This window comes from Amblyomma americanum, chromosome 4 (genome assembly GCF_052857255.1).
Source record: "Amblyomma americanum isolate KBUSLIRL-KWMA chromosome 4, ASM5285725v1, whole genome shotgun sequence".
Lineage (NCBI taxonomy): Eukaryota > Metazoa > Arthropoda > Arachnida > Ixodida > Ixodidae > Amblyomma > Amblyomma americanum.
Genome location: NC_135500.1, coordinates 120,379,899 through 120,405,040, shown reverse-complemented (window position 1 = coordinate 120,405,040; position 25,142 = coordinate 120,379,899). Strand labels below are relative to the sequence as shown.

At 45.1% G+C, this 25,142-nt stretch overlaps 1 protein-coding gene across 6 annotated transcripts; it reads right to left on the bottom strand.

Annotated features, from left to right (window-relative positions):
- Window positions 1-5,476: 5,476 nt before the first annotated feature.
- LOC144128293 (uncharacterized) lies at window positions 5,477-23,859 on the bottom strand. Of its 6 annotated transcripts, none has more exons than XM_077661602.1 (7): window positions 22,792-23,773; window positions 15,005-15,188; window positions 14,850-14,940; window positions 14,640-14,784; window positions 11,311-11,519; window positions 8,124-9,121; window positions 5,477-8,043 (listed from the first exon to the last, which is right to left on the bottom strand). In XM_077661602.1, exons 1-3 carry the CDS (start codon window positions 23,554-23,556, stop codon window positions 14,885-14,887), a joined length of 1,005 nt encoding a protein of 334 aa, XP_077517728.1. In that variant the 5' UTR covers window positions 23,557-23,773; the 3' UTR covers window positions 5,477-8,043; window positions 8,124-9,121; window positions 11,311-11,519; window positions 14,640-14,784; window positions 14,850-14,884. The 6 variants fall into 6 exon arrangements, with proteins under 6 accessions (XP_077517728.1, XP_077517724.1, XP_077517726.1 ...); XM_077661603.1 differs by having other exon boundaries at window positions 6,648-8,043; window positions 11,352-11,519; XM_077661599.1 differs by adding an exon at window positions 14,076-14,189 and having other exon boundaries at window positions 6,648-9,445; window positions 9,682-11,519; window positions 22,792-23,742.
- Window positions 23,860-25,142: the final 1,283 nt, after the last annotated feature.

Genomic DNA, 25,142 nt, shown 5'->3' with positions numbered 1-25,142 from the left:
CGCGAACGAAAAATTACGGCCCGGTCGCACTGTCGTTGCGACGGTAATCGCAGCCGCCGTTTCACATGACAACGATTTCTGTCTGTGCCGTCGGCACCCTAGCGACCTCGTGTCGGTGCGGCCTTTTGAGTTGCTGAAGATTCTTCAGCTGCAATAAATGTCAAACATCGTGGCAGGCGTTGATTTCGTAATCATGAGTAGTAATATTGAGTTGTAATGTATTATTATGCAGTCTTTGTGACCGTCTGTGGGCCATGTTTGGCGCCGTGGTAGGGGGCAAGGGCTCGACAGCCGGCAGCCGAACCCGAACAGTCTTCGTCAAGCACGCACCGCCACAGCCGCTGATGGCGCTAAGGTCGCGTCGTGCGCATACCTTTTCCGGTTCAAGATCACGACGTCGTGCGCACAGACCGAGTCTATCGGAAATCGGTGTCGGCTCATCCATAAACTATCGACGCTCCCCGGAGCGGCCCTTCTATCAACTATCGACACTCCCGTGAGTGCAGTAAAGGTTAAGCCTGGATATCTCGAAGCGAAAAGGTTCGGTGATGCTTATGGTTTAACTTACGGATATGCTTTGGTTAGCTTATGGTTATGCTATACGTCTGGCTTGTGTAGTTTGAACACGTTTTAACACGTAGTCTGTGTAACGGCGAGCCTTTACCTCTTCTTCCATTGTTGTGTCGTCACTAGCGCTCTGATGGCTGCTGGCGCCGGCGGCTAGAAGTCGCTTTTGAGCATCTTGTCGTCGTCGTTTAGCGAGACGCTCCTCTCGTTGCTCGGGTGTTTCACTAGCTCGTTTGGCTCTGGCCTTTTCATTCTTCCTCCGCAACTGCTCAGCAATTCCCGAACTTTCACCATCTTGGCTACTCTCAGCTGACATGGCCGAACGTCGCTGTTCAGCTTCCTTTTCACGCCGTTTAGCGAGACGTGCCTGTCGTACTTCTGGCGTTTCAGACTTGGCTTTGCTGCGTCGTTTAGCGAGACGTTTTTCTCGCTGTTCGGGTGTCTCGGACGCTCGTTGAGCTTTCAGCCTTTCATTTCTTCGCTCCTTTTCAGCCAACTCCCGTGGTAGCACTTCTGTATCGGTAGTATCACTCTCTTCTCCTTCCATGTTGAATGCGCACGCCTATTCTCTGGCAAGCGGTTATATATTCGGCCTGCGCGATACACATGCGCTTGCGGCGAACGTCAAACGATGACGCATAGCGCGCGTCAGTGCACCACCTGCGCCGCGTGTGATGTCATGCGGCGGACTCGTGCTCCGACATACGCCGGCTCGCGCGAAGTGCGGTGTTGACTAGCGTAGTGAAGTTTTTCGCTTCAAAAATTCTTCCTTAAGCGCGTGGAATAACTTAGAGCAGCAAACAAACTTGTAATCTCACCGCAGGGTCCTCGATATATCGTTTACCGGCAATACCATGTTTTGGTTTCGATAGGTCGACCCCACTTCGGGTTTTCAAATAAGAAAAAATGAGGTCCACTACCAATCGTGTCTTTTTATTATTTTCGACTGAGAAAATTTACTTACATTATCATGCAGCACATCGAAAGGAAGCTACAAAAATGTGAATTTTTGTTTAATATAAACGTTGGTGAAAATTATGTTAAATATGTTGACAACAGACTTGCAATGGGAAAAGAAAAATAGTCCAGAAATTCTAAATATGCACAACGAAAGCACTTCAGATTCACAAGTTCCAGTGCTTTGACTGACAGATATCTTGAGCCATTAAAAAAAAAATATGTTTGCTGCCTCATAGAAAGCAGACACTTTCTGGAGGTGTTAAGAAAGTTTTTTTTCTTCAAATATTCCGATTTGAAAATGCTAGAAAGTACAAGCTCATCTACTACCGTCAATGTTCTTCAGAGTGATAGACATCGAGAGTAAATGTGGACTTGTAGTCCATAAGAAAAGCTGCAAAATGAAAGTATTTGGCAAGGATGAAAGTGAAACTTGGAAAGAAATGCAACTATCATAAAAGAAAAATTTGGCTCATATGTATCTCGTGCACAGAAATTTGGAAAAGCGACTAAAGATTACTTGATAATGTTTACAGCTTCAAACGAAAACCTCCTCTAACCGAGGCTCACGTATCGCTGCTCGAAACAGCTCCTCGTTGTTGAAAGATGTAATGTCCCGAAAGGGACCTTTGAGGGAAAAAATAAATAAATAAATGTGTACAGACACCCAACAAGCAGAGAAGAGCAGTAAAATGCCTTGCAGATCATTAACCTAGGAACAAAAAACCAGAAAACAAGCTGGCATTACTCCAGTAGAGATGCAGTCATAGGAAATGAGTGAGGCACTGGACGGCGCATCTCTGCAGTCTCTTCTTTTAGGACAGTGCAGCAGTATCTGTATGATGGCAGTGCCAAATCTTGTCCACATAATGCAGACAGATGGAAAATACTGCCCACAGTACTGTGAACATTCCTGTTACATGATTAAAAAATTTGTACAGCGCTAGCAGGCAGAAAACATTGCTCCCTGGTGCACAGCACTTGATGTGTTGGACTGGTTTCACGAGTTATTCATCATAAAACACACCAGGCTACCTGACATCATCCTGAGGCTCATTTCAACTACTATTCAAATATATTATCGCAATGACCAAAAACGTCAAAACTGACGTTTGCAAGATGGTCCAGATATCAAACAGTTTTCCATGCTAAGAAAAGTTACATCAATCGTGCCCCAAAATTCACTCCTTTGCAGCAAAGTTACAAATTACTTCGAAATTGAAAGTGGACTTCTTGGCCTACATAACTGATAGTGCAACAATTATTTGTGAATTCCCTAGCAAAAATTCTGATAGGAAAACTAATAGCCTATTAGGTTATCAACAACTGATAGGCTATTAGTCTAATAAACCTAACAGCAAATACAAAATCTAATAGGCTATATCAGACTAATTCTATTAGTTTTCTACTCTTATTAGTATACTAGCCCCCATCACAGTTAAAATACCAATTGACTCCAATTGGGAAATTTAATCTTTTTGGAAATCAAATGATCGAATCATACATTACACTCAAGAAACAGGTAGTACAGTCACACACCTAACATAAGCCCAGCACATATCGATGTGTACAATAAACTTTTGCTTCTGCTTATATATCCCGTATGTGGGACTCCCATAATGGGGCCAGAGGCGCTTACCAGTTAAACATAGTTACTTAATGCATTTTCGACGGCACAGATAGCATAAATGATGTATACAGTTAAGCAGATTAAGCTGCAGAAAGTTCTTATTATAACCTGTAACAAAATAAGGTAAGGCATCCATGCAGCCTTCTGACTATATTGTCCCTATTTGCAAATACAGCCTTCTGTTTGACTAATAAAAGAACTAACACAGAAATGTATTAGTCTAAAGCAACTGCTTATTAGACTAACTGCAAAAACTTGTACACCATATACAAAACTGTATGAGTTTAATATGGAAATTTATACTTCAAATACGAAATTGCATTACACTAATACAGAAACTCATACATCAAATACAAAAAGGTATTAGACTAATACAAACTTCTGTTAGAATTTTTGCTAGGGAAAGTTCATTTGTAGCAATGAAATAGCATGCAATATCTATTGGTGACCGGTGGCCCACGCTCAGTGGGCGTGGTACAGATAAAGTTAATTTATTATTGCCTCTGGGGGGTGGGGGAGCATACGTGTTGGGACTCTCGACTCTTCGATACGCACCCTCGCTCGCACTGCCCCCTGGGACACCTGACACAATATTTCAGTACTGACAAATATTACTATTATTATTACTCTCTAACGCTTTAGTTACCTTTTGAGATGATAGCTTTTCCGGTATCCACTGAGAAAAATAGAGCATATGGTTAACTTATGAATATTAAAGGGGGATGCGGCTTTCAAAATGCTTAATTTGAATTAATGTTAGTGAAAATTATTTCTGTTAGTAATGCTTCCAACCCTCTGTACAAATTTCAGTATTATACATTAAATCCTTTTTCTACAAATTCTTTCTCTTCTACACCTTGTGGAAAGCAGGCAGACTAGACAAACTGCGCTAGAACACTGCTTCAACCTTCACTTCATTTCTGAATGTACGCTATGTGCCATGGCAATTTTTTTATGTGCGTTGCAAAAAGGGCAATCTGCAGAGTAGCGCATGGTGTGAAAGACATGCATAAGATGAAAAGAGGGAGGGAGGCGACGAGTGGTGAAGGATGGAGAGGACATACGTCATGTTACACTGCAATTGCTGAATTTGGTTTGGGAAAATGGAGGTAGGGTATGGCATGCCTCATAGTGACTGGTGGACAGGGTCATTCCACCCTTGCACGGTCTGAACCAGTCAGCAGCAGCGGCTGTTCCGTTCGAGAGAACACTAGTGCTAATGCATACTCTGCCGCATGAATGGCATTGATCGCCTGTGAATCGTTTTACTTCTGTCATTTTGGTCCCGCATACTAGGTGGCAGCAATACACTGGTATGATGGGTGCACATAATTGACTGGCAAGTTTTCGTTGATGGTCGCAAATTAACATCCTGGCCTGTGAAGACCAAATTTTTGCCACTACAGTACTATGCGATTGTGTGACACACATTTGCAGGAATACTTCGTTCAAGTGATTTTGTGGCACCTTCACATTGGTCACACACACAACCTGTTTTCTCATCAACACGGAATGTTTTAAAGCTCTTTTGCAACGTTATCCATATTTAGAATACTGTTTACTGCACAATGGTTGTTTAAAAGTGTATTACAGCTTTACTCATTGCTCGCAAGCGATAACACATAAGGTGTCCATGAAAAAGAACAAAAAACAGAGAGAGTGATGATGACAGAACAGGGGTGGTATGTGCCCCAAGCAGTGCTGTGTATGTAATGCTAGATTTTTGCCACAGGCCTAAGTCGTCGATTTGCAAGCGCATGCGCCTTTGGCTCATTCTGCGCTTCGACGAGGATGGCAGCCGAAGTGCTTCATAGTGTAATGTGGTGTGGCCTGGACGAGACCCATTTCAAGAATATGGCTGTTACACCCCCCACCCCCTTTCATTCCTTATATATGTGGTGGTTTGAATAAAATTTAGCTGTTAGTCAGGCTCGTGTACCGTGTTTCCCTTGTGTGTTGTCTATTTGTTAGCTGAAGTTTTCTTGTATCATGCACCAACTAGCTCGACAGCAGATTCTTTATAGACGTTTTCACGACCCTCGAGACAACCGCTTGTCTGGGCTGTGGGGAGAACGTGGGAGAGCTAAATCCTCAACTCTTTCCTGTACTACATGCACAGTCCAGTAGCCAATATGGCGGTGTGCCTGTGGACCTGCTTGTGAAAAGGTCTATAGTGTGACGTGCTTGAAGCATTTAACATCGCCTCGTTATCCCACTGTAATAATGGCAGTGAAGGAGGTGCAGAAAGCGTGTGACCATTCAAAGGCAGAGTTATGAAGTCGCTACAAAACAAGACAAAGCAAATTAAGGTGAACTCTGGCAGTCATTTTTAACAGGATGCGTGTTTAATTCTTGACAATACACAGTTTCATTTTTACCATACCAAAAATCTCAAGAAAAATTGCTTCCTCTGCAAATTTTATTATTAAAGGCTCAAATGTACTCTGATATGGTTTCGCTGTTAATATGCGAGAGAATATTTCACTACTTTATGTCCACCTGCAAACTTTTCTTTGCTGTAGTACTTTCAGAGAAATACTAATCTGTGAGCATTTTTTATTGCTGTCAAAATATGAGAGTGCTCTTGCTTTTTCTTGCAGCTCCTAGACCATGAGAGAGGGAGCGTGTGTGCGTGCGATTTCGCTATTTTTTAAGTGCGAGTCCTAATACATACTTTGACTGCAAGAGGTACTAACTCATCTCCCTTCTTGAATTCAAGGTATTCCTCAATGTTTTCTCTTATGGCCCATCTCACTTAAAAACCTCACACTGCTGCATCAATGAACTAAATCTGGTGGGACAAATTTTGAAATGATCGCAAATCATTCTAATCCGAACGGTAAGAGCCAAATTTTAGATTACAGTACTCTTCACACCCCAGAGGAAAACTAAATAAACATTCCTGAATGGAGACCTTGGGCTCAATTTAAAATATTCAGTAATAAATAGTAGCATCTGACAGTGTGACAAGTCTACATAGAAACAATGCCAACCACCAACATCAAACACCGCTCTTGCACTGAGCATATCCGAGTGACCATCCCTTAAGGCAATGAATTAATGTGATAGACAATGAAACAGGTGCATCACAACATGCACATATAAAAATGCTTGTCACATCTTAGTGGGCAAAGCAGGGCATTGTGACGAAAATCAGCTGAGAAAAAAAAGTTTCAAGTGTACCAGTTCACTGTTGCCAAAAACAGCATCAGATACAGATAAAAAGGAAAACAGTAAGCCAGATCGCATTTTTGCGTGTAGCGGCAACGCTAAGCCTGCCATGCATTTGCAGATTGTTGTCGTTAACCTGAGACACTGGTGGCAATATGGATGGTGAGGGTGTCTACTAACTTTAACCCTCCCAATGCTGGGTTCTTGTGGGAGTGATGCACCCCCACTGTCTTTTTTCTAGAATACTGGGGAACAAACACAGGGAATGATTTTTATTTGTTTACACATGTGTCAGATAACGGATAACAGCAAAGCACAGTTTAGAACAAACAATTATTTATTTTTGTTTATGAATGTGTCAGATAACATACATAACAGCAAATGCGCATTGAAATGTCCCCCGTTGTTGCTAATAATATCAATAAAATGCAGAACACACGAGAGCTTGAAGCACGGATCCAAGCACAAACCTTTGACATGCTTGGTACATATAACATTGGAGTCTTCTTTTTTCTGTCAAGCTGTGTTTGCACGTGCGCTGCACCTCCACTGTGTGCAGCTTCGTTGAGATTGGCTCTGAGGAACCATCTGTGAAAAGTGTTGCGGCATAAGCCCGATTGGGTCGTCACTGCTTCCCCTCCCCCACCTCCGTTCCGTTGTGTCAGCTGATACACGACATTCCTGCAGAATTCCCCAAATGTCTACCAGCCACCATTTTAGTGGCACAGAATGATGGCATTTAGGAGGCGTATGTCCAGCATATGGAAAAAAAAAAAGAAATTAACAATGTGGGTGAGAAATCTTTTTTCCACATAGTTTCGCTTTGGCTTGTGCGATGATTGTTTTAGGATCAGAATCTGATGCGGTGCAACTCGCCTTTTCCTCGAATAAGAAACTATCAGATTCCGAATCTTAGTTTGGCTTGCATATGGAATCGAAAAAGCTTCCACTCCAGTCCATAGTCGTGAAGGTCCCACGCAGCCTACCATCCCAAAGCAATCGTGAGCATGGAGGGAGCACTTTCAGTGGTCCAGACAAATCAGAGATTGCAACTTGTGAATGAAGGATAAAAGAGCGAGACGGAAAAGGGATGCAATGACCTTGCGCTGCAGCGAGCAAGGTCAATGAGAGGCAGCAACGTGCGGCCCCTAAACTTGATGCGACACAGCGGTCACAGCAAGAGAATGAAAAAAAAAAACAAGACCTTCTACAAAGTTAAAACAGATGGCAGAACCACCCTTGTAGTCCAGCACAAATGTCTGAAGAATTACAAGCATAGGGGTGCTCACACTCAGAGAAGCCTACACTTCTTTTGAAAGTTGCTCACTCAAAGATAGCGCTTATTGACTAGCTCCCAGGAGGGAGGGGTGGGCAGGGTTGCTCCGTTTCCTTAGGTGAATGTTTGTAGCTCAGAGCTTCCGTTGGCCGACCTGTAAAACATTCGAACTTATTTTTTTTCTGTTTCCGAAAGTTCGGGGTCGACCTATACAGCGCATCAAACAATAGGGCAGTTGCGTAATATTTGACTGTAATGCAAGGGGTGACTTTCCAGTTTTATTTTTGGCATGAAAAAAAAAAAGTGTTAAATCCATGTAAACACAGTAAGATGTGGCAGACAATGGGAACCCTGGAATTAATGTACATTTTTGTTTGTACCAAAGTGACTAAATATGAGTGTGTCTTGTGTGTAATCAAAATAGCCAGAGGGATAATAGCACCTCCTGAAGATGATTTCTGCCATCTCCCTTCAAGTCGAGCTGAGAGAACTACCAATGAAAACTAGAGCACGCATGTCAGCCAATATGAACGGCAGTCAAAATCTGCTCTTCACAAGGCTGCTCTACTCTCACGTCAAGCATTCAGGAATCAATGTGGCGAAATAAACAGCACACAAGTTGGGTCACACCTTTGTTTGTAGAAAATGACAAGAACATACACATAGTTCTCTCTCTGCTCATTATGTAATACTAGATAATACCTGCTTGAGAGAGTGAGTCAACTTTACAAAACTAGACATACTATGATGCTTTTTCACAAAGACACAGCCTACACTGAGAGCAAGTGCATTTGCTATGACATAAAACTCAGCAAGTTGGCTAAATTTGATGGAAGCACAGTGCTTTGCTTTCTTGCCTTGTGTTGTTCAACATACAACAGTCAGACTTCACTGAAGTATAAGGCCCCAATAATGTTTATATGAATCTGTACAAGGATGCAAAGGTTGTCCACATACATACTTGGGTGATAACAAATAAACTGAATGTGACTGATAAGCTTGTCCTAAATTACTTTAACTTCAGCATACTTCATGAAGAGGAAACCGGTCACAGTGAGTAGAAGTGACGATTGTCAGGAACCCTGATCTGCCAGAAACAAACTAGAAACTTGCCAACAGCTTTGAACACACATCCATGAGCACGTCACAGCACATATCTTACACCACCACAAATTTTCACTGCAACCCCAACTAAAAACTTACAACAAATAAACATGGAAAAATAGTGTGAAGTGATATGACTAGCCGAGATGTATCTGCAAGATATATACACTGCAATTACAATTATGCATGGATGCAGAGCAGACGCCAGCACACCATTGTTGCTGGGCCTACTGACATGAGAGGGTCGGCCAATATGACACAGGACGACACGTGCAACAGACGTCACAGGCCAAAGCCAAGGATCATGATTCCGGCTAGCCAGGACATGCGCACTGGTGTGACAGGGGAAGCTGCTTCCTTCAGTCATGCTCTCTTCAGGGGCGAGATATCAAGGTGCTCCAGAGTGATGATAGTAGCTGTACATACAAGGAACCACAACAAAGGCAGTGGTAAATACAGATCGCCTCAATTGGCTGTTTTGAATTTTCTGAAACTTAGCATGGACTAGAAGCTCATGTCCCAAATTTTTTATACCGAAACTATGTACCAGCATAGAGCCACAGGAGCAGAAAAAATTCATAGCACAAATGAAAAACAGACACAAGACAAGGAACAAACAAAACAGGACAGCATAGATAGGAACCAACTGGCCCAAACCAGCGTGCTATTACAGAACCACAAACAAAAGAACTGTGGTGCAGACCACATCTGAACGCTCACCTCATTAAAAAGGTACAGTACTCACGGATTGAAATAGGACATTCGGAGCGCTAGCCTTGCAGTGCCACGCAGGCATGTGGTAAACCACAGGCCGGCTCATTGGCTACTGGAAGGAACAATTCTGCTTTGTAGATGTTCTCCCTCTCGCGCCATACCACAATGCACCACATTGGTTCCATGAGCGTCTACGGGCGGCGCTCCATGAAGCGACGGCCACGCGCTCCGAATGTCCTATTTCAATCCGTGAGTACTGTACATACATACACCAAACTTTGGCCACATGTTCTTCTTTGTTATGATGCATGAGGCATTGGTAATATTGCAACAGCAATTATACCACACTTTTTTGCACCTCATATGAACTGAATGAAGTTCACTCGCATGACACAGCCACTGTTTGGCTGTCGAAGCCAAAACCACAACAGCATGATAGAATAAATTAAATTACGAATTATTGACTGGCTGTACGAAAATTACAAATGGCAATCCATATATACTGATATCTCACACACCATTCCAAAGAAGCAAACAAAAAATATTTAGCGTGTGTACTCCTTTGATACCAATTCTGTGCGTAGTGAAAACGGACACTGTCTTGTTAAAATAAAATAAAATGAAATGACAAGATCAACTACTAAGATGCTCAGGGACAAGCTGCAACAAGAGGCTGCTAACTACTGCCAAAGACAATGCGCAACATATTCGTGCACCATTTGCTTTTAAGCGAAAGGAAGTAATCGTGTTAGCCTCACTCTCCATACTGCATCTCATAACTTTATGGCAACAGAGCAGAAGCAAGAAAGCAAGGCAGCATCTTCCAAGCCTGCAGGTCAGCTTTGAAGTGCAAGACAGCAGTGCACTTCTGGAAGCCATTCACCTTGCACCTCTAGCTTCCGCTTCATTGCAAGCACAGCCACTTTAAAATTTTTTTAGGCCTGCCTGTTGTGTCATATTTTCGAATCCTTTAAGTTTCTGTTGCTTCCTTTGTCACTGCTTTATCACGCTTGCCCATGGATGGTTCCTGCGGAACGTGCATTAGAAAACTGCTTCTTCAGCGTCATCATGCCCGACAGCTCTGCAGTGATGATTGTTCTTTAGCGTGCCAATGTGATTCTCTGCATCCAAGCAACAGGTGACAGCCTTCAACCGCCACTGTGCAAATGGAGCATGTGACGTTGAAATGACATGAATGAGATGACATGAAAGGACAATTTTTGGTTGAAAATTTGTTGAAAAGGCTGCTTATCCTGGCAAGCGAGACAACCTTCTTGCAGAGGGTAGGGTGCATCTGAGAGAAACAAGGTGAAAGTACCAAACTGCCATACCTAATAAAAATTTTTTATGCTGCCTCGCAATTATTGGAGTAAAATAAATTATTGACTAGAGAGCTGCCAAGGACCTTTCAATATCCTGTTAATAAATTCATTGTCTCAACCAAATAAAATCTGATGTGTACTATACAATAAAACATCCAAATAAATGTACAGATTTCTTTATCACAGCTTTGACACCACTTTTACACATTCTGTGCCCACACCGACATGAAGGCCCACATGCTGAGTTACTTTTTCATACTGCAGCCGGAACAGCAATAGGTCAGTGGATAAAGTTGGGAGCACATCACATTAACAACAAACTGCCAAGCCCTCTGTGTGTACAATGTTCACAGTTCCTGTAGAGAGAGCGAATAAAAGCATGGCTACAGGTACACTTTATGGTGAGAGTAGTACTTACTGGGCACCTGTCACAGCAGCTAACAGATGCCATACTGCCACTAAACAAAAACTGCTCTCGCAGTTTTAGCAGACGAACATTTTTGGACTTACAAAGCCAGTTTAGTCCAAATGTCTCAGCATTAATGGCTACATCAATGCTGAATTCTCACCCACATGAAAAAAGCAGAAAATGGATGTGAACGAGGCACACTGATTGTACAGTGGGCTAGATGGTGCAGGCACCATGCTTTTCCTCCACTTGTGTTGCCTGGGGTCTGGTATGGCTGGTTGCAGTGACGAGCTTGCTGTCCATGACTGGCTATTCCACACGTACAGGTGAAGACCTTTGGCACTCGGCACATGATCCTGTAATGCCCGCCTGCGGACCAACAAAATTTCTGTAGGCAAACTTGGCGTATTTACCAGTCATACAACTGCCTTACACCACCTCTGGAACACAATGATGCCATCTGTCTGCCCAGATCAATGTCTGTCCTAATCCAGCAAGAACACGATGAGATATTACTGCAGCATTAAACCTTTGCGGTCCATAGTCGAGCGCAGCCCGACGAGACTTGGCTTAGCGGCCCGCTCTCTGGCATTGCTCGGCAAGCTTATCCATTATGAAATTGTTTTTCTTTTGCTACGCAGGATGCGCCACCTCTTAGAAAATTAATAAACTGGATTTTTTTGTTTGTATTTTAGTTGTTTACATGCTGCTGGCAGCACAGCATGGCCGCGTTGTTGCAGAGTGCTTTCTACAGCAAAAATTGCTGTCCTTTCAGTGAAACTGACGATGATTTCAGTGAGAAATACAACTATGTCCTTCCGTCAGATGAAGAAGACAGTGATTCCACAGAAGTGGCGGCAGCGACGACGGTGGCTGCACTGAAGACTGTGGCTCTGGTGAGAAGCGAGCATGAAATCTTAGAAAATTAATAAACTGGATTTTTTTGTTTGTATTTTAGTTGTTTACATGCTGCTGGCAGCACAGCATGGCCGCGTTGTTGCAGAGTGCTTTCTACAGCAAAAATTGCTGTCCTTTCAGTGAAACTGACGTTGATTTCAGTGAGAAATACAACTATGTGCTTCCGTCAGATGAAGAAGACAGTGATTCCACAGAAGTGGCGGCAGCGACGACGGTGGCTGCACTGAAGACTGTGGCTCTGGTGACAAGCGAGCATGAAATTGTAGAGGAAGCTGTTTTTATAGCTTCTTGAAGTTTAATTTGCAAACAGCCTCATTTTGATGAGAACTCAGCAGCTCAGACAGGGCATAAAGGAGGAGAAAAATCTTCAGTACCGCCAGAAGCTCATCGACCAGCTGGTCGGTGATGTGAGGGCCCGCACTATAAAGCGGACCTATGTGTTTGGACGGCAAGGAAAGGCTGGATGGTAGGCCTCACTTCACATAAAAGCTCCCTGGCCAAAGTAGCAAAGATTGCGCGGTTTGCAGTGACCAAAATACTTGTGGGGACAGGAAGACATTGTTTTTCTGCCAAAATCCCGGACTGCACCCAGGGGAATGCTTCGAGCTATTGTACACACTGCCAAAATATCGTTGAGAGGCTTGGGCAGGCAGAGAAACCTCAAAAACAAACATTCGCTGAAGTGTTTTTGCACAGTTGCTGTTTTCTTTCGCGGCACTGAAAATGAGCGAAATAGTTTCGGACCGCAAAGGGTAAAATAATATTAGATTCAGATACCATATTTGTTCGAATCTAGGCCGATGGTTTTTTTTTTTAAACACTATAAATGAAACTCTTAGATTGGCTTAGATTCGAGGATTTTGTCATAGTCATGATGACCTTTTTTGCTTGCGCTGCAACAAGTAGGGCATTCACAGGCCCGAAGAAAGGCTGCCATCCCAAAGTGGAATCAACATTGGCAGAGTTAGTGAAATTGCGGACGTCAGCAGCACTTCCTGTGACCACAGAAGTGCTACAGGCCAGAGTGAGAGAGCTGACAAGAGAGCGAGGCATTCCACGGGAGCAGTGAAATGCGCGAGCTAATTCCAACAGGCCGCATCAAGCGCGTGTCGCTAGGAGGTGTAGCTAGCTGGATTGCTGTAGCCTGGGATGACATCCTGGAAAGCTTGATTGCGCGCTCGTTTTGAAAGTGCAGCATTTCCAGTGCACTTGATGGCACAGAAGATTGTGCTCTGTACAAAGAGGACAGTGATAACGAGGTCAGTGGTGACGAGGACGAGTGAACGGGAGTAGTTCCTTGGAAATAAATGCCGTTTTCGTGCTGTCCCTGCTATCATTCTAAAGTGTTTTTGCATCCGGCTTACATTTGAGGAAAGCTTCCTTTTATTTGGCCTTCAAATTTCTGGTGTCGGCATAAAATCGAGACCAGCCTAGATTCGAGTAAATATGGTAATTGCTGCCGTGGTGGCTCAGTGGTTATGGTGCTTGGCCGTTAACAAAAAAAGACAACAACACTGATTCGGTCTCAGTCGCGGCAGCCGCATTTCGATGCGGCTGAATGCTAGAGGCACATGTACTGTGCGATGCCAGTGCATGTTAAAGGACACCAGGTAGTTAAATCAGCCGGACCCCTCCACTATGGCATCCCACATAGCCTAAGCCGCTTTTAGATGTTACACTCCATCAACTAGCAACCAAACCAATTCAGATCACCTTCTCTTTAGGCAAAAACAAAAACAGTTCACTGCAGCTACCCCGAAGCCACACAATGCCACACAATACAAATGCTGCACAACACTCTGAATGTTCTTTGCATGGAACTGCTCATTGTAAGGAATACCACTCCCACTTGGCCTTTGATGCAAACCAAGCTTCTTGCCCCCCCCCCCCCCCCCCCCCCCCCCCCCCCCCAATGCACCTCACACCCTTGTTTCTTTGGTGGCTCCCTCCCAGACACTGTGCCTCCCTGAGGGCTTTCAAACTTATCACTGAGCTTCCCACTCTTACCGTTTTGCTGCCCCTTTGGTCCCAACGGTATGGATTCTCTTCAAGCCTTGCCTTCCCCCAGAGCATATCTCAGCTTAGCTTCTCCTTTGAACTCTCAAAGATCCTGTCCATGTCCTAGGAGTAAGCATTAGGCACTTGTCAGGCACATAGCCAGAAATTTTTTTTGGGAGCGGCCCAAGAGAATTTTTTGTATCGTGGGGGGGCCTCAGTCCCCCCTTGGATATGTGCCCAGCACTTGTGGAGTCCAATGGTAACAGCAAGCATGCCAGAGCAGCTCCCCACACATGCCACTATCTGGTGCCATCTAGCCAGAGCATAGTGTACCATGTTCCACCATCTTCTGACAGTCTCCTTTCTCATAGTTTGACACAACAGAAGAAGTGCTTTCCAGCAGACAAACAGACCCAAGCCTTAGGCAGGCTCAAGGACTACTGTGATCCAGCAAATATTCGTAGGAAAGCAGGTGTAGACTGCACTGAATCTTCCAAATTTAGCAAATACAGGTTCCAATAATATGAACATGAGACTACACGTTCCAGGCTAAAATGTCCAAGATGAGCATACCTTGCTAGCATCAGAAGGATTGTACCAGGGCTCCTGACTCAGGTGGATACGAGACTTGGAAGTACCACATGCAGCCCAGCTAGCACAGTGGTAGGCCACATCGCGCGCCTGACACGGGGCCCAGGCAGCTAAGACGAGTGTAAGCCTGCAACCAGACACAAGCACATTTACTGACAGAGAAGCAGTGGAACACAGGAACTCTGTGAATACCTGAAAGTGTAGTCGAGATCTGCGAGGTTGGTCACTTATAGATTACAAGTTTGAGTGCTCCTTGTGCGCATAAGCGCTGGTGTCTGCGTTGCTGCAAAATGAGACATGAAGGGGGATTGAGGGTCATGGCCAAACCAAGGAATTGCCAGGCTTACCTTCCTGTCTCATTTCTGTCTGCGTGCCAACTCCAGGCACTGGAAGAGTAGCCAGGGAATAGCCACGGGCAGCACAGGCACCCATCACTGCACCAACGTGCCCTTCTCTCGAGAAGATTAGGTCATGCTCCCCGTCATCCCCGGAACACTGTGGAGTCCCGGCTGCCAATGCAAGACCTTGTGCCTAAAATAAATGAAAACAGAAAAGGTAGGTTGGTAATCCATGCAAGTCTTCAATTAGAGGACTACAAGCTGTTCTAAGCACATTTTCTCTTCTACTGAACAGAATCTTATGTTTGTAGCTATTCAGCGACACGATGCATATAATGCAGAGTAAATGAAAATGGCTGGAACGAGGGCAATGGAACACTCGCACACCATATAAAGCCAAGCATGGGTACCTATGAAATATTATTACAAGTTTGGAAAATGCAGTTCACAAGTCAGCCTTGTTAGTGATATTTCCTGGCACGCTGAAATATATTTCGAAATCACTTCCGAAAAAAAAAAAAAAACGAAATATCTGTGATCAGCTGCTTCCTGTGCCGAAACAACGAAAAGAAAGGGAAATAATCAAAACAGCTTGTTGGCAATGCATTTGGATGAAGGTACGAGTAGTGAGGCTCATGAAGTGCATGTCTTATCGCTGTCATTTTCTAGTCTTAAAATTCCTCAGAACTGGTCAGAAATTTCATTGCCAAGTTGTGCAGATTTATTCCTGTACACTGAGTGCGAAGAAGACGCAACAGATCATGACAGCAGGCTAGCGATGAAAAAGTTGGTGAGAATTCAAGTGGAAGGGGACAAAAAGACAGCTGCCACTTAGGTGTGATTGCAAGGGAGAAAGTGGAAGCAGGAGGAAGTTGGATTGCAAGAAGATGCGGAAATTTTAATCAGTGATGTGAGCAAGCTGACACTGTGTCCAGGCGCAGGCCTAGAACCATTACGCTGCCAGTGCGCCGCGTACAATGGAAAATTAGAAGTGCTCACTCATAGTGAAAGAAAATGATGCCGCATGCATTCGCTGTAAATACCAGCGGAAACTCATTCTGAATCAACTCTCCAGAAGAAGGTCCTGAAAAGTGGTTATGGCGAAAATCACCGATGCACGGCGCACTCTGCGAAGAATGAAGGAAACGTTAAGTAAAACATGAGCCTGAACCGCATGAAGGCTATGAATGAACAAATACCTAAAGAAATTCTTTCACAGAAAATTAAGAGCTTTCCGGAAAAAGCAACAAACGGCCGTATGCACCTGTTTCGAAGCAGCGCGCCGAAGATCAAAAAGAAAGGAAGATACGAAGATGAATGGATCCTCGAATGCATATTAATGCGTATGCGTAGTTCGAAACTGTACGAACATTTGAGACAGCATAACATTTTGACTTTACCAGGCTGCACTTGCTTAAAGAAGGCAATGGAGCATTTTAAAAGCGGCTTTGGATTTAATCTCAACGTCTTCACGGCCTGGCAAGGAAAGGTAAAGGAAATGGACAAGTTCAGTCAGCACGGAATAATCGTCTTCGATGAAATAAAACGTTCGGAGCACATCGATGTAACAAGTTCCGGTACGTACCATGGACTTTCTCTGGCTGCAAATGATGGTGTTATCTCGTGGATGTAATTTTTGTTTTGATGTCATTTTCCTCATGCAGGCTGCGTAGAAGGATTTGTCGATTTGGGACAGTTTGAGGCAGAGGGCTCCGGTAAAGAACTTGCTGACCATGGACTTGTGATTGTGTTCCAACCTTTCACAGGTACGGCAATGCTTAATCCTACATGACTTAAAAGTAATTTATGTAGCGTGCCGCGATTTCCGAATGTGTGCCACTTCAGGAAAGTGGCTGCAGATCTTCGAAGTCTTTGCTTCTAAAAACAATGTGAAGGCAGATGTGCTGACGAAGATCGTCATTGAAGCAACCCTTTTGTGCGAACGGGCAGGTCTGCAAGTGGAGGGAGTCACGTGCGACGGTGCCAGCTGGAACCGAAGCATGTGGAAAATGCTCGGTATAAAAGGTAAGCACAGCTGTCCCAAGCATAAATACATAATTTTAAGCACACGTACTCAAACTGTGTCGTGTAGCGATATGTTCATCTGAAATGCAGGTTCTGCGAAAAACATCAGAGCGAACTGCCCGCATCCGGTGAACGACAAGCGGGTGCTTCACTTCTCTGACTTCCCTCATCTGCTGAAAATCGTCTGAAATGCATTTCTGCAGACTGGGTTTGACATGCCGATAGGCCGTGTACACGCTGATTTCATCTGAGAAGCATGGAAATTGGACAGAAACAATGTTACATTGAAAGTCATGCCTCATAGTGGAATCCATCTATACCCAAATAGTTTTCAAAAAATGAGGGTAGGATCAGCACTCGCGATTTTCAGTGAAGAAGTGTTATAGAATTGTTTTTCTATCCAAAAGAGATTGAAAGGATATTTGGAACATAGGCACATGAAACGGAAGCGTTCATTCTAAGAATGTCAAAATTAGTGAAAATCATGACGTCACACGTTCCCACATCAGCCCTGAGACAGGACTCTGGTGACACAGCTTTTTATTGCGAAGCAATACTACTTTAGGTCGCACTTCAGCCTGTTCCGTGGCGAGGCGGTGGTAGGCACCATTGACCTTTAGCGTGACCTCGCTGCGTGACGTCACACCACGTGACCTAGAGTGACGTCACACCAGCTGTGTAAAAACGGGGCCCCATCTCACGCCGTTGCGAGGCGGTAGCCACCAACGGCGGCCTAACTCCCGCTCCTCTCACCAGGGGCGCTACGGTCAGAGTGACGTCACACCAGCTGTATAAAACAGCTCCGCTCCTCTCGCCAAGGCAGTCATACAGCCAGATGTTGCGATGGTGCCTACGAACAAGGCAGCTCGGCAGAATGCAAAGAGGAAGCATCAGCAAGCTACGGAGACGGAAGAAGAACGAGAAGAACGACTTTCTAAGCGGCGTGCCCAGTATGCAGCTCGGCGACAACGTGCGACCTCCTCTGTGGAAACAGCAGAAGCAAAGGAAGAAATTATGAGTTTGCCCGACAGTAAGTCTCCTTCTACTAGTTCACAACGCTGGAACGCGACTAAACGGCAGAGGCGTGTCCAAGAAACCCTGGAACAGCGGCAGCAGCGGCTCGAGAAGGAACGTGCGGAGAAAATGGAGTGTTACCGCACCGTCGGCCAATCGATACTGGAAGATTTTGTAATGGGCACGCTGGTGAGGGAAATGTTTGTCGGCATACACGGATTCGGCGGATGACTTCCTCTTAGATGATTCACTGTAAGTCGTAACACTAGCATAACCCAAGACTACCACCAGCCATACTACCAGCTGATCCGAGAATAACACACTATTGCTTCGCAATCACCAGGCTTAACCAAGCTAAGCCACGGCCGTTTTTTTTTTAAAGAGTTTCTTTCTTTAATCACAGAATGGCCGAAACATGCAGGTGACTCAAAGCATGGGCTCCTAAACAACAGCACTACGGAAGGCTTTCGGGTAACTTTGCAGTCTACAATCGACCTCGTCGACTACTTATCTGCAAAATGCAGTTTTACGTATATCCTCACATAGAGACTCAGCCAAGACAAATTGGAAAACCTCTTCGGCATCATCGTGAGGCAATTTAATGGCTGCAACGATCATCCCACACCGGCTCAATTTTTAGTGACAAATAATGCTCTGGCATTTTACAACTGAGCAAAGCCCCCAAAAACAAGAAATTGTAGTGCTGAAATTGTCAATTCCTTACTTGGACTTAGCCGTACAAGCGAGGAGCCCACCCAGCTTCTTTCAAGTCCAATTGATGAACTTGATCGCTTGGTTGATGAGAGAAGGTTCGAGGACGTCAAAGCTACTTTGAATACCCTTCCTCCAGATGATCTTAAGTATGCCACTAAGCACTGTTCTAGCAGTCTCATAGCTTATATTGCAGGATATGAGGCTCGAAAGTTGATGCAGAAATCAAAATGCAGTACTTTTTCCGCATATTTCATTTTGAGCAAATTGTGCGCTGCACAAAAAGAAGAAAATGATTTCATCTCAAAATCTGACCACGGAGGTCTTCTTTATCCGTCTGCGGATACAAATGCGTTTACAATTTTTTTCAGTTCAAGAAAGATTAATGCAAATAGCATAAGTGACTTTGCAATGTTATTGCAAAGCGCAAAGGTTCCCAAGTTTGGATGCCCTACCCATGACAGAGAAATGACGCTTCGCATAGAGAAGTTCTACGTCCTCATGTGATTCCGTTTTTATGTAAAGTCACTAAACCAAGAGCAGAGCTCTAAGCAGAGAAGGTAAAGCACCTGAAGCTGAGGAGGTGTCAATAATCACATTTGAGGGCTCTATTTAATGACTCTACCTGTATGTGAGTTTTCCAATTTAGCAGCTTAATTCAATTCACCTGCTCATACTTCATCAGTGACATTTTCATATGATTATGTCGCGTTTTATACATTTTGTACCATATGCTTGAACTACATATTTACTTAAGTCGCAAATTGTTTATCCTGTTGGTTTTTGAGGTTGTCCGCTGTGTGGTTTCCTGCGTTAATTTGTATCAGCTCTTGCTGATCTATTTCGTTTTGTATGCAACTGCCTGTTCATAACGTCCTGTTGGTTTTTGAGGTTGTCCGCTGTGTGGTTTCCTGCGTTAATTTGTATCAGCTCTTGCTGATCTATTTCGTTTTGTATGCAACTGCCTGTTCATAACGTATCCGCCACATTCAAATAAAGTATTCAACAGCCTCTAGTATAATTTCTCTGTCCAAGCAATCTTCGCATACCTCTGGTTACATGTGGCACAAACAAGGTACGCTAGCCTAGCCTATAAAAACACCCTCCATTACGTATTTAGTCCGCGTGAGTGTCGTCGACGGAGGACTTCAGTCTAGCCCGCATCAAACGACGCTTCCGATCATGCAATTTTGTGGTCATAAAAATATGCTAAGACGTTCGTCACTGGACCTTCCGTTAACGTTCTCAGTTTATCGGTAATCTGTATCTTGCATTGCCTGTGTCTCTCTGCTTATACATATTTTTCACGACGACAGCCGCTTACATAGGACACTAGTTCCATTATTCATGCACAGAATCGGTTTAATACATTTAGTCAAGCGTGTGGGAGCTAAAGCAACGGAATTTACTATTGCGCTCCTTCAGGGTGCGAAGAACTAGCGGCGACGAAGGGGGTTCTCCAGCTGTCTGCTCGGTGCTCATCGAGCTCCTCTTACATGCAGCGCCCTCTCATGGCGCCTGGAGTGGTCATCGCTGAAACGACCAGTTCGCCGGCGGCAGATGGCACACTTCCCAATTCTAGAACACTATACCTATAGGGTACACTAATGAACTCTGTCGGCTACGGACCTTGTCGAGGTCTCATAAGGGAAACAACCTGGGCCAGAGGGCGCTATGTACGCCAGTGAACAGCACTCTCTCTGAGCGACTCCTCGTAATTGATCAGGCAGCACGACGAGCTTTGCCACTGACTTGTGTGTGTCTGCGTCACATGCACGTGAAGGAGACTAGTTTTGTGCGCACGCGCTCGGTCTTTTTGGCTCGCACTTCGGCGCCGTTCCGAGAGGAGCTTGCTTCGCGCACATTATGCTCTCTTCGCTCGTGCATGGATGCCGCTGTGAGAGAAGAGCGCGCCTGCTCGAGGCTGTCTTCGTGCTTTGACACTGTTGCGAATATATTTTGCACACTCTCGTGCTTTAGACAGGGAGCAGCTCGTGCGTGCGGCATCAAGAAAACAGCCTAAAAGGGCGCTGTTTTCGTCGCGCCTAGTTTTGTGTCCAGAGTGCATAACCATGTGGTGCACGAAGTGAAAACTGAAATTAAAGGCTACCTTCGAATGAAACTGCAGCACGAATGCATTTCGCGTATATTTTTTCTTCGTGTTTTCAAATTGTGCTTGCTCAGCTCGATGTGCTTGCTTCCGCCGTGCGTGCTGGTCACACGTTTCTGCTATCTTTTTTTTTCCCTTTCCGTGGTGTTTCAATGGCTTTGGCACTAGGCTGCTCACCCAGAGTGTCACAGATCAAATTGTGCCACGTTTAGATTTGTGCGAAATATGAAACCGCATTTCACTATGTCGGTGCGCATTAATGAATCCCATTCTGTTGAAGTTTGAGGCTTTTAGCAAGTGCGTACGGCTGATATGACCATGTAAATCATGTTCGTTTGCATGTAGCTTGATCTATTGGTGTGCTCAATCGAATCAGGCACCTGTTGCCCATGCAGACTAAAAGGCAGCTGTATTTTTCTCTAATTCATTCTAAACTGGTACACTGCAATTTAATCGAGGGTACATGCAACAAATCTGACCCCAGACCCTCCTATGGGCGACCACTTATTTCAGGCCTTTTATATTCCTCTATTCCCATTGTGGCATAAGTATTCTGTTGCTGTACATATTTTTCAGATAATTAAGCAGGACATCACATCTTTCAGACAAACGTGAACAGAAATATCGACTACAATCTACGTGTTACTTATCTGCACTCGCACTAACTATGGCAACCAACACATAGATAACCAAATTACTACAGTATGTAATGCCTATCCATGAATAATCCATGATGCTTTAACTAGTAAAACTATTTTTCAATTTAAAAAGGAAATGAAGTTCCTATGTTCACTTGTTCCTGATGCACCAAATACTTATGACATGTAGTGTTTTCCCTAGTCCCATCATCTTTTCTTTTGCGTCGCGAATTGTAGCGTTACTGCTGTATTTTTCTGTTTATAATGCCATGTGTCTTAATATCTAACTATTGTCAAAATTGATGGTATCTGATAGTTCTTTATGTGTGTTATTTCATTTTTTTTTTTAGGAAAATGGATTTGTCCATCCTTCTGCAGTTGATGTGTAATCCGGTGTGAGGCCTTGTCAGGAAGTTTGCAATTAGCTTCCTTTTGCCTCATTCCGTAGGCACGTAGCGTGTTTCATGTCCGAATAAACTGATTTGATTTGAATATGGTAACGCATTGCTATTCCTACCAGTGTCACGCTTGCCTAGCCGCTTCTGCCGTATGGTCTCAGTTATCACAGATGCCGTATTTACCATACAGATATCTAAAAAAAATTATCTTAATTCGGAGCCCTTCAAAAACAGCTTTGCGCACAATCTACGTACAGCCTTGGGACGTTAAACTCAAAAATACGCTGGCACGACTCAGTTTTGACGCGCGTCGATGGGGCACGTAATGCTACTGCACAGCCGCCCGAGGTCTACAGTCAGTGGTCTGTAATCTGCAGAGCCACATTGCTACGCGTGTGTACGACACTAGGTTAGTTCACATGTGGAATGGTGTCTGCCATATTCGCCTTTGCAGTTGTACGCGCTGCCAGTTTACATGGTGTCGGCAGAGTAACTGCACATATATTATGGGCCCGCCAACGCTCTTTCCTGTTGCTGCAGGGGATGGACCATTAGTACTATTTTTTAATAAATGCTGCACCGGTACTTCGCATTGAACGATTCCTGCCACCTGCGCAATTTCTGTTGACAGCACACATGGCAGTATGCAAATGTGTCATTTCAGGGAAGCCCACAAGTCAAGCAAGACGCTTCCCCACCTTTAGGCAACCACGGTGCCGCGTGCCACTTCAATGACCGCATAAAATTGGCTGTGGTTTAGCTCCGGTTAAACCTGGAGTGACGCAAGAGCTACATCTGCCTGGCTACGCTTAGGTTCGGCTTGAAATTGATGACACAATGGTTCACCTCGTCCCAATCAGGAAAGGCCATACTAAGAGTGCCCTGCATGGTTTCACTCACCGGCCACAATCTCTCGCGCACCCCACACAGAATGACGAGCGGATTGTTTGTGAACCGTCGGTGAAACTCGCGGGTGGCCGCGTGGAATTCGCTCAGTCGAGTCGCAAACTCAGTCTTTCGCCGCTCAGTTTCGCTGGGCGTTCCTTCATCTTCGTCCCTGGACGCGGATTCACTATCGGCGGCTAGGCGCGCCTTCCTAGCCGAGTCGCTCTTACGCCGCTTATCGAGGCGTATCGTACGTTCTTCCTCCGTCTCCTCAGCTCGCCGCCTCCTCTTTCTTTCGTTCCGTCGCCGAGCCTTGGCTTCTCTGAGAACCGCTGAACGCTCTTCCATAAGCTTAAGGCTTTCCGTTTCGCTGGGCGTTCCTTCATCTTCGCGCGCCTTCCTAGCCGCGTCGCTCTTACGCCGTTTCTCGAGGCGTATCGCACGTTCTTCCTCAGTCTCCTCGGCTCGCCTCCTCCTCTTGCTTTCGTTCCAACGCCGAGCCTTGGCTTCTCTGAGAACCGCTGAGCGCTCTTCCATAAGCTGAAGGCTTTCCGTTTCGCTGGGCATTCCTTCTTCATATTCGTCCCTGGACGTGGTTTCACTATCGACGGCTAGGCGCGCCTTCCGAACCGCGTCGCTCTTACGCCGCTTATCGAGGCGTATCGCACGCTCTTCCTCCGTCTCCTCGGCTCGCCGCCTCTTCCTGGTTTCGTTCCAACGCCGAGCCCTGGCTTCTTTCAGAGCCGCCGAGCTCAGCTCGTCCTCTCCTCTGCTCTCCATCTTTGCCCCGGCGACTGCTGTTGTTGTTGCGAATGAAGGAAGAATTAAATGTGCACGGGCCTGCCTACTGGCTCAAGCTGAGCCACAACCGCTGCCACGTGCAGACAGTAGGAGAGTTGCAAGAGATGAGAGAGCAAAGACTGAAACAAAGGACGCGCGTCACAATAACCACACAACCGCATCTTCTGAAGCCGGCGCCGCCGGCAGCAGCAGCTGCTCCGCACCACGTGACCAACAGGCTCAAGGCCACGGTGGCCACGGCGCCGCCACGGAGCTCGGATGGATGGATGGATACGGCTGAACCCTTCAAATCGCGCGGTGGCTCAAGCCACCTAGCCATGCCTTGTGAAATTTTACTCCTGTCTTGTTTTTTTTTTTTAAATTTTACTCCTGTCTCGCCGAGCCGGCTGCGCTGCTCGCGGACGCGATGTCATCTTCGCAAATCATTTCATTGATATTTTATTTCAATACTTATGGCTGGTTATAATTTAGTTTATAAGCATGTTTTTATTATCTATTGTGGTTAAAGGTTAAAGAAACCGAGAGAGCTCTGTGGAAAACAGGGATGCTGACGAAATCAGCACTGGGAACATACAGGATTTTTAAGCAGGAAATTGCTGTGCGATGTCAGTGCACGCTAAAGATCCCCAGGTGGTCGAAATTATTCCGGAGCCCTCCACTACGGCACCTCTTCTTCCTTTCTTCTTTCACTCCCTCCTTTATCCCTTCCCTTACGGCGCGGTTCAGGTGTCCAACGATATATGAGACAGATACTGCGCCATTTCCTTTCCCCCAAAACCAATTATTAATATTATTAATATTAAATTGCCAAAGAAAATATCTATGATAACTGTAGGGGAAGCTCTTTGTTGTTTGAGGCCAGGACGGGAGTTTTCCGGACTAAAACATATTGCGGACTAAAACGTTGTGCGTTGCGTGCGGAGAGGAGGAGGAAACGGCTGAACACTTGATGCTTTTCTGTAAAGGGCTTCACCCTACAGTGGAAAGCAGCGGGGCTGATTTATCCAAGGCATTGGGGTTTATGGACAGCGATGGGAAAGTAGATTTTAAGCGGGTAGAAGTAACCAAGCGAAGGTTATCTGATTGGTGGAAAAATCAAGCCAAAAGTAAAATTTCATAAGTCGCTCATGGCTTTATTTGTACTGACAGACAGTGTTTTGTGGGACGTGCCAGAAGCTGATGGCAGGCTGATAGGAGCATGCTGACCATGGGCACCTCATACCAGCAGAAATAAGAGTGAAACACTCAGCTAAACCAGCTTTAGGACTCTTCTGGGGCATGCCAAGTACTGCTTACATTGTGACATTAAAACATGAATCACGATGTCACATATTTCGTAACACAGCGCGGGCGGTGGCTTGGAAAGGTGCGTCGGCAGTGCAGCTCCACCGCTTTTACTCGAGGTGATTGGTGAAGCGCTCAGGTCCTTAAATAAGTTCGACTTTGTAAGTTACACATATGTTCGCGCAAAGAAATTAAGCATGTCGGATTTGCGGTTTCACCACTGGAATGGCTGGAATGTGGCCCTGCAACGCCCATCGCAGCTCTTATCGCCATTGGCATCA